At 40.5% G+C, this 15,581-nt stretch overlaps 1 protein-coding gene across 1 annotated transcript in view; it reads right to left on the minus strand.

Moving 5' to 3' along the window:
• PAPPA (pappalysin 1) overlaps window positions 1–15,581 on the minus strand; it is a 482,150-nt gene that overhangs the window by 226,236 nt on the left and 240,333 nt on the right. The window contains exon 9 of the mRNA XM_073573135.1: window positions 14,847–14,938. Coding sequence (XP_073429236.1) covers window positions 14,847–14,938 — 92 coding nt within the window. The remainder of the gene's footprint in view (window positions 1–14,846; window positions 14,939–15,581) is intronic.

The following is a 15,581-nucleotide window of genomic DNA, read 5'->3' on the forward strand; positions in this document are numbered from 1 at the left end:
CATAAAAGAATAAAGTTATGCTAAAACCAAGCACACCATTGTTTTTCTTGTGAAATACTCAAGAAGTTTGATGTGTCACATGACCCTCTTCCCATTGAAAAAAATAAAGTTGGATCCAAAATGGCCACCTTCAAAATGGCCACCATGGTCACCACCCATCTTGAAAAGTTTCCCCCCTCCAAAATACTAATGTGCCACAAACAGGAAGATGATATCACCAACCATTCCCATTTTATTTAGGTGTATCCATATAAATGACCCATCCTGTTCACTATAAATGTTCAGTGATGTCCATTGGGAGAAACGGCAGATAACCAGGCGGTAGTCTAGTTCTATCCAAATGTGTGCCAACATATCCTAAAATTTGGACTCCATTGTTTCAGTAATGCGCTGTCTCAGGTTATTCAGATTATCAGTGTATCTGCCCCTCCAGCCATGATGTCAATCCAAAGAAAGAAGCTGTAGTGTGTTAGCCAATCGTGAAGGCCATTGCAACGTTCGTCAATCATGCGCACTGCCGCTCCATTCATTCTTATGGCAGTTCCAAAGACAGGCCAAGAGCAGTGCTTGGCTATCTTGAGAGTTCCCATGAAGAATTAAGGTACAGGCTGTCACATGATTAACCACAGCACCATTCACACGAGTCCCAGTTCTCTGAATCGGTGGGGGTCTAAATGGATCGTCCATAATATATTTTTAAAGAAGCTTTAATAAAGACTTTTTTGTAAATTTGTTAATCTGGTGTTGGATCCTAAGCTTAATTGTGAAGACTCCAAAGAGAACAGAAAGTGATTGTCCAAGCAGTGAACCAGTAAAAGTATCTATTCATTAATCAGGACAATCGTGTGTTTAACATGTGATGTTAGTTTGACTGTTAGACATAACGCTTTTAAATAGTGTGTTACACTTTGTATGTTTAATTTATCTATGGCTAAGTGTCCGATTGACTCGAAATGTGTTAGTAAAGTTTGTATCCATTCATTAATCAGGAGAATGGTGAGGACAAAAGCAGGAACATATGGTTTATGATTTTGCAGAAAAGTCGAGAGTTGGGTCATGTCTAGCAGAGAGGATCGGTGCTGGAGCGAGGCAAAGATAGTTTGTGATAAGTTACAAACAATTTGCCTTTGAAGGGCGTGTGCACATTTCTACTATTCTGATCACTAGTCCGATCCTGCAGTCATGAGTTAATCTTCTCCCTCTACCTACTTTTCTTGATAACGTACAGTCAGTAAAAACATTGCAAATTGCAATTGGTTTGAAAAGTGGACATAGAAAAAAAAAACTAATGCCAATATAAAGAACATTACTCCATATTGATCCTCAGGCTTGAGATACTATTTACTGATTATGACTATTACATTAATTTAATTTCATCCATTTACCGACCCATGGCATCAATTCTTATAATTACTATGCAATGTTTTACCGCTAGTTTACTTAAGTGGAATTAAAATAAAGATGATCAATCTCAGTTCTTTTATTTCCTCTTCCTTAGCTCCATGTTCTCAAAAGGCCAGGGCAGCCTGACTGAGTCAATATACTTCTTCTTGGATAGTTTGTAGCAGCATTATCTGATTAAAGTAGGACTGAGAGAAAACACAAAAGGCCCTAATTAATTTACAGTCACTAAGGTCTGCAAACTATCCACAGAATACAGCCAAGGCATAAGACGAAATGTACCTGTCAACAATAGAGACAGGGAAGTACTGGGAGGGGTAATAGTGGGGGAAGACCGCGCTGGGTGACTCTTAACTCAGCCATCATCTGATTCTGAGTTGATGACCTCAACAAAATTGAATAAACTGATCTCTACATTTATCTGAGCTCATGTGATCCTTTTCCATGGACATATAGTGATGAGAAAAAAGGGTAACAATATGTTGACATGGCAAGAAACTGCATAACTAATCATATGCCAAAAAGTTTCAAGTCAAATTTTTTTATGAGATAGCCAAGATGATTGTTTATAAAATGATGGTAGTCTCACGTTAGAAGCAGAAGCAGTAGCGGATGGTGAAATATGGAGCCAGAAATTCAAAAGTTCAAAACATTTCTACCTTTTTGTTCGTCACTGTATACTGTATGGAATATGGATTATTTCAAGTAAGAAGAAGAGTTGTGTAGATTTTAGTTTTGCCCATACAGCCTTTATGTTAGACACAAACAAGAGTTCGAGGAGTTGTCCACTGTTAGTACAACCCCTTCATAATCTGAATGAGAAGACCTATATTCACCTCTGGTACCGGTGCCGTTCAAACGGTGAAGACAATCGTGTTCCCAAGGGTCACATGTCACTCGAGCACTGTGCTCCATCAGAGCTGGCTTCTCTGTCCTGCCTTAGAACATATAAGTAATCAAGAGGAATTTAGAACTGCAGCTGGTTGGTAGAGATGAGCAAATTTGTTCGGAATTTGGCTCCGAATCTGATTTTGACATATTTGTGCCATATTCGAACAATATTCGTGCTGAATGTATGTCTTATGTTCGGTTTCAAACATATTCGGTAATTTCTACTCCCACTTACTTTAGTGACGATCAGCTGTGTTCAACGAATATTGCAAAAACAATATTCGATTCCAATCGTATTCAGAACTGAATCCGAACAAATTCGCTCATCTCTACTGGTCGATATCTTCATCATCATTGCTTATATGTCCGAACGCTCAAACAATGATGCTAGAGTGAGCCCCAGAAGCGTGAGTGCCTATACCGCTGGACAGGAGGTGAGTATATGTGATGTTAATTAACAGGGGCAAACATTCAGTTTGAGAAGAAGTTGTCCTAGGAGTGACAACCCTTTAAGCATAATATTTTGACACTTTTCATTCACACATCTTTCTGCCTGAAAAAATGCTCTGAAAACACTCAAAAGGATGAACATTTTAATTTTTATGTAAGAACAACTTGCTGTTCAGGCTCTTGAGTGCCTTTTAACCACTTCTGGTTTCCAAAGACATCAACTGGTTAAAAAAGTGACCTGACACTGCTTCAGGTATCTTATGTTTTGACAATGCTCTATACTTTACAAGACAAGTCAATGGAAAGGCTCAAAAAGATGCCTGGAAGACACTTTTTTGAGTGTTCTCTCAGTTGTTTTGCGTCAAAGACCGTTTCTTCATTTTTGAAGGGAGTTAAAAGTTGTCTGCAAAACAGCAGTCAAAAACCTGGATGTTTCAAAAGAAGAGAATGCCAAGAGCTAAGGAGATTTCAAGTGTCCCATCTGGTGGTCCCAAATTACTGACAGGCCGATGAACCAGAGTCTTATGAATAGATCATCCTATCTGTAATCCACATGTGTTGTGGAATTTGCTATTATTAGTTGAGTCAAATTCATCAGGATGGCACACTCAGTTCATGAATTTGGCGAAAAATCAAAAATGCTCTTTATTTTTGTCTTTACACATTTCTGCGACTTCTTATTACAAAAAGTTGTAAAATCCCTTTAAAAAATATTGTACACCTGCGCCAAAATAAAAAATCCACTGAAAACCTTATCCCAAGAAGAAATGGAGTGAGATATGTAAAAAAACAAACAAAAGCAACGGTTGGAAAAGTCCTATTTCATGAATCTGAAAACATTTGCATAACCAATTAAGAAAAACTTGACATAAAACTTATAGATAATAAGATACTAAATCCACTAATGCAGAGCAAACTACTACAGAAAACTGGAGAAAAAACAATGATAAAGCGAGGTTGTGTCTATAATACCTCACTCCATGGAGAAAAAAATGCAGATTTGGAACTTAATTATAATATATCTACTTGAAATTTGCTTTAGTTTAAAGGATCACTTAACCCAGAAATGTAAGTTTAAAGATAACTTGACCAAAAAATTGAGTTAAATACCTTGTACAAATTTCTGAGCTCTACTGATTCTGAAGCTTTTTTCCATTTTGTGCTATTGCACTCGATTGCAGAGATATTCATATTTGTTACTTTTGGAGCGCCGTATGTGAAATCTCTGCTTGTACTGCAAATGGTCATTTATTTAGTTTTTTCTGGGGGCGTTTGCTTTCACTCCTCCCTTCCAGGTGCTAATCACAGTTCATCAGATGATATGGCAAGCTATCAATCTCAGAAGTTACCAAGCTGTGACTGACAGCTTCTGGGATGGACGAGTGAAATCACACACCCATCACAGAAATCTGTGAAGTAACACCCTGCTGCACTACAAGCAGAGATTTCACATACTATGCTCAAAAAAACAATAAATGTGAATATTTCTGCAATGGAACGACACAACTCAAAGCGTAAAAAAGCTGCAGAATCAGTGGAACTCAGGGAGTTTTAGAAGGTATTAACCCAATGATTTGGACTAAATAACAGGTCTTCTTTAAATTAAACACGAAATCCATTGCTCTTGCTGCTTACAAGTCTACAGCATTTTATGAGTGATAGTGAAGAGGGTCAATCTTCAGGAAATCGTGCAGAGAATAAAGATGCAAATTTCCAGCTGGTCAGTTCCATCTTTGTTTGACGGCCAACTAAAGCCCTGTCCCCCCCCCAAGAAAAAGGGGTAGTGCTTAACCGTCTTTTATCCTACTAGAAATAGAGCAGTGGGGGGAGGCTTGTGCTGCAGCCAATCATCTTACAACCAGACAAAGGAGAGGGAGGAGGAGGAGGATGGGACAGGACTAACCTCCTGATATACAGAAAATATTTATTTCTCAGGATCAAAGATCAGGTAGGACTATTTAGAGAAGAGATTATGGGATTTTTTTTATTTCTTGTGCATTCTTTGTGTTTAGTGGTCCTTAAATACACAACTAAATCTTGTGCATCTTAATGTAGTATGGGCACGTCTTTTTCGGTAGATATGCTGTAGGTAAGACATTGGTGACATACAAGAACTAATCATGGAAAGTCATCCACGATCTTATGTTAAGTGATGCTGGTCGATGATAGAGAATTCAGCAAGATATGTGTGGAAAGACAATAGTAAATCTGATGGAGTCACTATACTAGTTACTGAAAGGAAAAAGTAGACAAATTTTCTGCTGAAAAATATGAACCTGTTGAGACATGTATCCTGTTTTATCTCCTTTTACCGTTGCAAAAAAAATGAATATTTGAGTTAAAAGAATGTGAGAAAATTGGCTACTGGTAATGGGCCCTCCAGTCCATCATCAATGCCAGCATCCAGTAAAGGAAAGAGGTATTTTGGCCTTAAAAAGTGACTATTTCATAAAATTTAAACATAACATTAAAACAATTGATACAGGTTAAAACTACTAAGGTTCAATAGCAGATTTCGGAAAAAGACAGGAAGAAAAGTCCAGACATGTGAATTTTACTCTTACAGTGCGGTCTGACTGTGCAGAGTGAGTGGTAAAAGAGGACATTACGTGGAGGTCACAGGGAATAACAAATATATATATATATATATATACATATAATACATACCAGTCCTAATATAAAGAAAAAATGGAAGCAGCATACCATCATGGTGCAAATAGATGTAGTTTTAACAGCCTATCATGCGATGTTTTGGCTCTATGTGTGAGCCTTCTTGAGGGTAAACAACAGGCAAGTAGCTTGGTGAGAAGACAAAAACTGTTGTCATAAAGTGGGTATGGAAAGTATTCAGCCCCCTTTAAATTTTTCACTCTTTGTTTCATTGCAGTCATTTGGTAAATTCAAAAAAGTTATTTTTTTTCTCATTAATGTACACTCTGCAACCCATCTTGACTGAAAAAAACAGAAATGTGGAAATTTTTGCAAATTTATTACAAAAATTAAATCTGAAATACCATATGGTCATAAGTATTCAGACCCTTTGCTCAGTATTGTGTAGAAGCACCCTTTTGAGCTAGTACAGCCATGAGTCTTCTTGGGAAAGATGCAACAAGTTTTTCACACCTGGATTTGGGGATCCTCTGCCAGTCTTCCTTTCAGATCCTCTCCAGTTCTGTCAGGTTGGATGGTGAATGTTGGTGGACAGCCATTCTCTACAGAGATGCTCAATTAGGTTTAGGTCAGGGCTCTGGCTGGGCCAGTCAAGAATGGTCACAGAGTTGTTCCGAATCCACTCCTTTGTTATTTTAGCTGTGTGCTTAGGGTCATTATCTTGTTGGAAGGTGAATCTTCGGCCAAGTCTGAGGTCCAGAGCAATCTGGAAGCGGTTTTTATCCGGGATATCTCTGTACTTGGCCGCATTCATGTTTCCTTCAATTGCAATGTCTCCCTCCAGCTGAAAAACAGCATGATGCTGCCACCATATTTCACTGTTGGGATTGTATTAGGTAGGTGCATGGTTTTCTCCCCACATACCGCTTAGAATTATCACCAAAAAGTTCTATCTTCATCTCATCAGACCAGAGAATCTTATTTCTCATAGTCTGGGAGTCCTTCATGTGTTTTTAGCAAACTCTATGTGGGCTTTCATATGTCTTGCACTGAGGAGAGGCTTCCGTCGGGCCACTCTGCCATAAAGGTCTGACTGGTGGAGGGCTGCAGTGATAGTAGACTTTGTGGAACTTTCTTCCATCGCCCTACTGCATCTGTTGATCTCAACTACAGTGATCTTGGGGTTCTTCTTTACGTCTCTCACCAAGGCTCTTCTCCCATGATTGCTCAGTTTGGTTGGACGGTCTAGAAAGACTTCTGGTGGTCCCAAACTTCTTCCATTTAAGGATTATGGAGGCCACTGTGCTCCTAGGAACCTTGAGTACTGCAGAAATTCTTTTGCAACCTTGGCCAGATGTGAGCCTTGCCACAATTCTGTCTCTGAGCTCCTTGACCAGTTACTTTGACCTCATGATTTTCATGATTCTGTTTTTTTTTTAGTCAAGATAACTACATATTGTAGTTATTAGAAAATGGAAGAAACACAAGATGACTGTCTATCTTCCTCGGTCTGGGGCTCCATGCAAAATCTCACCTCGTGAGGTAAGGATGATTCTGAGAAAGGTCAGAAATTAGCCCAGAACTACACAGGATGACCAGGTCAATGACCTAAAGAGAGCTGGGACAACAGTCTCAAACATTACCATAAGTAACACACTATGCTGTCATGAATTAAAATTCTGCAGAAAACGCAAGGTCCCCTGGCTCACACCAGCACAAGTCTAGGCCCATTTGAAGTTCGACAATGACAATCTGAAAATACCGTTCCAACCGTGAAGCATAGTGGGGGAAATATCATACTTTAGGGGTTCTTTTCTGCAAGGTGGACAGGACGAATGCACCGTATTGAAGGGAGGATGGATGTATCAAGAGATTTTGGCCAAAAAAAAGTCCTTCACTCAAGAGCATTGAAGATAGGTCATGCCTGAGCCTTCCAGCAAGACAATAACCCAAAAACACAGCCAGTGTAGCTAAGAAGTGGCTCTGTAAGAAGCATTTAAATTAGGTCATGGATTGACTCAGACAGTCTCCATATCTGAACACAAGAGAAAATCTTTGGAAGAAGATGAAACTCAGTGTTGCCCAGTGACAGCCCTGAAATCTGAAAGCTGTGGAGAAGATCTGTATGGAGGAGTGGGACAAAAATCTCTGCTGCAGTGTGTGCAAACTTGGTCAAAAACTACAGGAAACGTTTAACCTCTGAAATTGAAAACAAAGGTTTCTGGACCAATTATTAAGTTCTGTTTTTCTACTGTATCAAATACTTATTTCAAGCAATAAAATGCAAATTAATTATGTAAAAATCATACAGTGTGATTTTCTGGATTATTTTTAGATTCTGTCTCTCACAGTTGAAGTGTATGTATAATAAAAATTACAGACCTCTCCATTCTTTTTAGCAAGGGAAACTTGCAAAATCGGCAGTGTATCAAATACTTTTTTTGCCCATTGTATATACCGTATATAAAAAATAAAAAAATTAAAATACAAAAATAATATTTGCAGGAGACGAGGGCTTCGGGGAATTAGGTGTGTGCGGTGAGTATGTACTCTATGTTATGTGTTGTATTTTATGTGTATGTACTGTATGTTATATGTTGTATGTTCTGTATGTCTTTTTTTTTTACATTCACATTAGCCGGATAATGGGAATACTACTTTCCCATCATCCGTTAATGCTGTCACTGTAGCAGGCATAGCCGGATGAGACAAGTAGTCCCATTGGACAATGCCCGCACAGCCAGCAGAGCCTGAGCCCGGCAGAGCCCCGCACAGCCACAGCAGAGGCTGGCACAGCCCCGCACAGCACCGACAGAGCACGGCACAGCCCCGCACAGGCCTGGCACAGCCCCGGCAGAGGTCGGCACAGCCTGCAGAGCCCAGCACAGGCTGGCACAGCCCCACACAGGCCCGACAGAGCCCACAGAGCCAGGAAGAGCCCCGCACAGGCCCTGCACACACACACAGCCCCACAGACTCCCACACATATTTTCAGTGCACACATAGTCTCCGCCCACACACATTTTCTGCCCACACACATTCTCCTCTTATACACATTCTCTGCCCATTACTCGCATTTCCCATAGACTTACATTGGACTCGCTACTTGTTACGAATACCCAAGTATTAGGAGCTACTCGTAATGAGTACAGCGAGTCCGAGTATTTCACTACTTGCTCATCCATAGTTGCAACAATTGCTCAAAAATTTCTGGTGTACATAAAATCACTTTTTGAAAAGCCACAGAAGATGAAATAAGTGAAAACATCTGGGTACCCTAAACTAAACTCAGCCCACACTGGTAAACATAATGTAATCCCTGTAGGGGCAGAATGGTGTACAGAAACTGCTGCAGCTAGGAGCAGACAGTGCTTCACTATTACAGATATTAATGCCTATTTTGCTGCATTGCCTTGGACCACAGCTCTCAGAAACCTTGGCTCTTCTTTCAAATCTGGAAGAGGAGGAGCAGCAGAGTAAAGGACTGATGTTCTGAGCAAGCTCGAGAAGAAGGGAGGAGCTAATTGCACTGGAGCAAGAATGGGCTGTTATTCATTGCTGGAGAGGGTGGATAATGACCCAGGACAGGAGCCCATGGTGAGTACTGAAAGTTCTGCAGTCCAATGTGAGAGGAGAGTGAACTCTAAACTGCACCACAACTACAGATGAGCCAGGTTACCAGGAACTGTCCACTGTCGTCCAGCTTATTTCATAAAATAATCTTGCCATCCACTCGGTGTATTATCAAGCACATGGATTCTGCAGCCCCAATCTGTAACCCCATGTGACTACAGATCTGCTACATCAAGGAATGGGTAGATACTGCTGGGAATCATGGTTCCACTATTGGGGAATTATACCACACCTATTTGTACTGGAGAATTGCTGGGACTGGTGGTTCCATACATGAAGAGTTTATAATAGAATCATCAGGGAAGGGGATTTTGTCCTAATTGTATAATTCAGTGCACCAACGGATCTTGTAAGCCCGGCAACTGGGCCCCAATGTTGGAGTATATTATTTGCATTGCTGCAGCCATTTGCAGGTTATGTGTGATTAGTTAGAATTGTGTCTACTGTCATTTAAAGGGAAAGTGTAATCATAAACATTCAGGACTACTGCAAAGACCTCATGCACCCATATTGTAGATTTGGGTGTAGGCACTGCGCCATATTGAGGTCAGAGCCACCAGACACCCTGCAAAGGAGTCGACTTAAAGGGGTGTACAATAAAACAGAACAGGCGAACTCATAAAATAAATTTAAAAAAAGGTGCAAATCAAAAGAATTTGGTGCAAGCAATAAGGAAGGCGCTAACGGAAAACTGAATTTGGTGCAACCAGAAAAAGGCACAAAAGCATCAAAAACACTACAAAAAGAAGGCACAAATGCAATGATGAAGAAGCGAAGCCAGACAAGTCTAGTTGGCATGTGACCACAAGTATTCAACTTGAATACAAGCGGTCACTTGACCTCCCGCTTGCACTTTATACAACTACGGATTTTTGTTCCAAGCACTTAAGAGTAGCTAAGTCAACCTTTTTCTATTTCGGCATTTGCTGTGCCATGGATTAGCTGGCTTAGCTGATGAAGTAAGCAGCAAGCAGGCCCATTCACACAAACTGCTCAGGCCACACGCTGACATACGAAACTTGAGCTCGGGAATGAAAGTGGAGCTGCAAAGACATTGGATGGAACAAATACCCCATGATGCGCAGAATCACATTACCACACTGTGTAACTTCGGAGTACACTGAAGCCATCATACATGTTTAGATTGTAGTTGTCCTCTCTTCCATTGGCTACTGTATTGCATCCTTTGGAGGCACCATATGAAAGCGCAACTACCCGGGAGCGGCGGAAACTTCTGGTGATTCTGCACGGCATCGGTTCCCATGTCTCTGCTTGATGCACCAGGCCTCAGGCTTGAGGAACAATTGAAGGTGCTTGTTTTGGATGATTGTTTCAGTTCTGGGTATTTGGACTGATAATCAAATCTGCAGCTAAGCAAACATGAGACAATTTTCCCTCTTGAACTTTAGATCACATGGCGGGATTATCGTCTTATTTTCACTCATATGGATGAGCAGATCACATAAGCTCCATCAATCCTTCAAGTGTGCAATCCCCAAAAAAATCTATTTTTTTTTTTTACAATCATAAAATATCCAGTGGTTTCCCATGATTTTCTATTTTTTTTTCTGCCCTGAATTGTAGATGCTGCTAGGAAGCACTATATGTTGGTGAATGATTTATAGTAGCGACCTGCGGGATTGCAAATGTGCAAAAACAAATGCAAAAATTGGAACAAAATAATGTACAAATAGTGTTGTTAAACTAAGTACAGTTCATGAACCTATTATTTTGCTAATTCACCTTGTCATTCTCACTTCAGCAGTTGCATCACTCGGGAGCTATGCACAGTGTAAGTGCCTGGAATTTATTGCTCCTCTTTTCTCTTTTCCTCAGGATTTCCCACAATTAAAAAGACCACCAATGCAATCCCCCTCCTGCTATCTGTCCGCCTTCGTTAAAGCAAATGGCAGCTCACTCATTCTGTCAAGCGTAGTCTTCCTCGTCTACACACTTTACTCGCTTTGCTAATGTTTCGGACAGCAAAAAAAACCCCACCTCCTTAACGTACACAACTTATTCAGTTTTTAAACATTTGTACAGAAAAAAAAAATTCCATGAATTTCAAGAATTTTTCCAAACCATTTTCAACAATTTTTCGTGCCATTTTTATTGTCACTCTTGTAATTTGCCTTTTTTTTAATGGGAAGAACATTGGAAAAAATAGCATACCCAAAGCACTCGAGGTTACGAAAATATTCTGCAGACCTAAAACCGCCACAATAATTTGATATAGGCGTTAAATTAACATCTGGCTGAAGCGATTTTGGCAGAGAAATGTTGGCGATGATGCCAATGAAAATACTACAAGAAAGCTGTAAAACACTGTGAATACATATTAGGGGCTGGATCACACGAGCGCATACATTGGACGAGTGCGATCATCGGATGTTTTATCGGATAGCACTCGACCCAGTGTTATTCTGTGGGGCGGTGCTGATGAGAGTTTTTATTTCCATGCTGATCCAGCATGAGAAAAAAATTTCAGCCAGCTGCACAAATTGGACGGCACGCACCCATTCGAGTTTTAGGGTGTGTAGAAAATATTGGACTCCACTTGGATAACAGTCTGATTTCCGTGGACTCATTGGATGGAAAACATGAAGAAATCTTGTTCTCCATCTTCCCAGCACCCATGCTACGATTTTCACATCCGAGAGAATGAGATCACAGTAAGATGACACCAGGATCAGAGTTTGATCCGAGTGTCATTTAAATAAATCGATCCGATTCTCTCGCATTAGAGACCATACGCTCAAGTGATCCCGACCTTTGGTTAAGTTCACACGAGCCTATATGGATGATTTTTCGACTGTATTGTCATCCATCTGCTGTCTGTTTTTATACATTCGCCGTGAAAAAAAATTCCAAGGCCAAATACAGTTTCCTATGTTAAGAACTGCAATGTATCCTTAATCTTCAAATGCTATTCAGTTGATCCGCATGAGATTTGATTCTTTTTTTGGGTGCACCCACAGACTTTAATTTCTAAGTATGAGCAGACAGTCGAAATATGGAGAGATTTTTTTTTTTTGCTGTGATTTTTTTTTCATGTGAACATTCCGTAAAATTGTGAAAGAAAAAACAGTCATCTGAACAGCCCTATTGAATATCATTTTTCAGCTTTTTCCACAGACCAAGAATATGGTGTTGGGAACGTAGCCTGGAAGAGGTGGTCTCCTTCTTCAGGACAATTTTAGTAAATCGATAACCTGTGCTATCAATTTCTGTTGGTGCGAATTTATTCCCAAGTCCTATCCCATCGGTAACAACAGTGTGCCCGCCGGCAGGAGAGGGAATACTGACTCTTACCTGGCAGTATCCATGGCTCAACTTTTGATTAGATGCCCTAGCACAACGTCACATGTGTGTCATGCCATGACTATGATGTCACGCAAGAACACTATTGAAAATAAGAGCTGCCGTCACTACACAAGGGTCGTTCCTCCTTTTCTTGTCCAGCGGTCACACTGTTGTGAGTTATGCAATGGAACGTACAAATCACACCAACTAACTTCCCGTAGATGTGACTCCTGTGCTCAACTGGAATTTTTTAGAGCCCCATAGAAATTTATAATGAGAGCCACACATGTGTGACCAGTCCTCCATTTAAAAGAGGACCCCATTCTCGAGATATTCGTGAGATCTCAGCTATCGGACATACAGTCATGGCCAAAAGTATTGACACCCCTGCAATTCTGTCAGATAATATTCAGTTTCTTCCTGAAAATGATTGTAAACACAAATTCTTTGGTATTATTATCTTCATTTAATTTGTCTTAAATGAAAAAACACAAAAGAGAATGAAGCAAAAAGCAAAACATTGATCATTTCACACAAAACTCCAAAAATGGGCCGGACAAAAGTATTGGCACCCTCAGCCTAATACTTGGTTGTACAACCTTTAGCCAAAATAACTGCGACCAACCGCTTCCGGTAACCATCAATGAGTTTCTTACAATGCTCTGCTGGAATTTTAGACCATTCTTCTTTGGCAAACTACTCCAGGTCCCTGATATTTGAAGGGTGCCTTCTCCAAACTGCCATTTTTAGATCTCTCCACAGGTGTTCTATGGGATTCAGGTCTGGACTCATTGCTGGCCACCTTAGAAGTCTCCAGTGCTTTCTCTCAAACCATTTTCTAGTGCTTTTTGAAATGTGTTTTGGGTTATTGTCCTGCTGGAAGACCCATGACCTCTGAGGTAGACCCAGCTTTCTCACACTGGGCCCTAAATTATGCTGCAAAATTTGTTCTTCTTGTTCATAATGCCATGCATACGGTCAAGCAGTCCAGTGCCAGAGGCAGCAAAGCAACCCCAAAACATCAGGGAACCTCCGCCATGTTTGACTGTAGGGACCATGTACTTTTCTTTGAATGCCTCTTTTTTTCTCCTGTAAACTCTATGTTGATGCTTTTGCCCTAAAAGCTCTACTTTTGTCTCATCTGACTAAAGAACATTCTTCCAAAATGTTTTAGGCTTTTTCAGGTAAGTTTTGGCAAACTCCAGCCTGGCTTTTTTATGTCTCGGGGTAAGAAGTGGAGTCTTCCTGGGTCTCCTACCATACAGTCCCTTTTCATTCAGATGCCGACGGATAGTACGGGTTGACACCATTGTACCCTCGGACTGCAGGGCAGCTTGAACTTGTTTGGATGTTAGTGGAGGTTCTTTATCAAACATCCGCACAATCTTGCGTTGAAATCTCTTGTCAACTTTTCTTTTCCGGCCACATCTAGGGAGGTTAGCCACAGTGCCATGGGCTTTAAACTTCTTGATGACACTGCACACGGTAGACACAAGAACATTCAGGTCTTTGAGATGGACTTGTAGCCTTGAGATTGCTCATGCTTCCTCACAATTTGGTTTCTCAAGTCCTCAGACAGTTCTTTGGTCTTCTTTCTTTTCTCCATGCTCAATGTGGTACACACAAGGACACAAGACAGAGGTTGAGTAAACTGTAATCCATGTCAACTGGCTGCAAGTGTGATTTAGTTATTGCCAACACCTGTTAGGTGCCACAGGTAAGTTATAGGTGCTGTTAATTACACAAATTAGAGAAGCATCACATGATTTTTCGAACAGTGCCAATACTTTTGTCCACCCTCTTTGTTATGTTTGGTGTGGAATTATATCCAATTTGGCTTTAGGACAATTGTTTTTGTGTTTTTTCATTTAAGACAAATTAAATGAAGATAATAATACCAAAGAATTTGTGTTTGCAATCATTTTCAGGAAGAAACTGAGTATTATCTGACAGAATTGCAGGGGTGTCAATACTTTTGGCCATGACTGTATATCCCAGATGGAACAATCTATTTAAAATGGGAAGGAGAGGGCTTAAGAAATTACTTCTCAAAGATTAAGTTATGTGCTGACTAATCTGGAAAATGGTATCTAAGGTGAGGAGGACATTAATGAGACAACTTAAGTGATACTGGGTCCAACAGCTGACACAAAGGAAGAGTGAAAGTAAATGTTCCTCATATGTGGTCCATTATGTGATGCCCTATCAGGAAAAAGTTTCACAAAAAGTGACACCAACTTTACTGCCACATGTACCACTCTGCTGTTCCTAACCAACACCGTACACAGAGGACAGCGTGGCAGAATAACAGTAGGATTAAGTGAGGGTGAAGAAGGTCAACTACTGAGGAAAGTCCACTTAATGTCTAAATTATTAGAAATCTTTAGGGAGTGGAGCAAGCGTCCCGAATTCTAGGCGCCAAATAATATTATTACTAATTTACTTATTTACTATACAAAACCCTAAATGAAATATTAACTTAAATCTTTGTGGATTTAATATTAGTTGAAAACTCCTAACTCCCTATCGCAGGTAAGGATTGTGCTATAGTTACTCACCCAGGCAGTGGAAAGAGGCCTCCTCACGACAGAAGAGAGAGCAGCCGTCACCGTTCATCTTATTCATATCATCACAACTTTCACCCAAGTTTCTGAAATAGAAGAAGCGTTTATATAAAAGTAATGATGCTACACCTCATACAGTATAGGAACCTGTCAGCTGAAAGGATGTTTTGTGATTGCTATGAAACCCAACTACAGTATGCCCATGTATCTTCAAACTGTGTATGAGCTTCATGTATGTATTGTAAGATAGGTAACAGATAATAGATAGATAAATCATAGATAGATATATAATAGATGGATAGATGATAGACAGAAGATAGATAATAGATAGATAATAGATCGATAGATAAATTATAATAGATACCATATTTTTCGGACTGTAAGACGAATTTTTTTCCCCAAAAATTTGGGAGGAAAATGAGGGTGCGTCTTATAGTCGGAATGTACCTGTAGATTAGGTTAAGCAGCATCGCAGGAGCTGGGAGCCGGGCAGCAATGGAGGAGCTGGGAGCCGCCGGCGGTGGAATGGCACTGCGAGAGCTGCCGGCGGTCGAGTAACACTGCGGGAGCCGCTGGTGATGGAGTGGCACTGCTGGTGCCGCCAGTGGTTGAACGGCACTGCGGGAGCCGCCAGTAGTGGAGTCACGGAGTTGCATCGCAGCAGGTCTGTCAACGCCGCTGCTATGAATATACTGCGGCCATGCTAGACAGGAAGTAGGAGCTCTCCCA

The sequence above is a fragment of the Dendrobates tinctorius genome, unplaced genomic scaffold (assembly GCF_039654945.1).
Source record: "Dendrobates tinctorius isolate UK_male_01 unplaced genomic scaffold, ASM3965494v1 ptg000034l, whole genome shotgun sequence".
Lineage (NCBI taxonomy): Eukaryota > Metazoa > Chordata > Amphibia > Anura > Dendrobatidae > Dendrobates > Dendrobates tinctorius.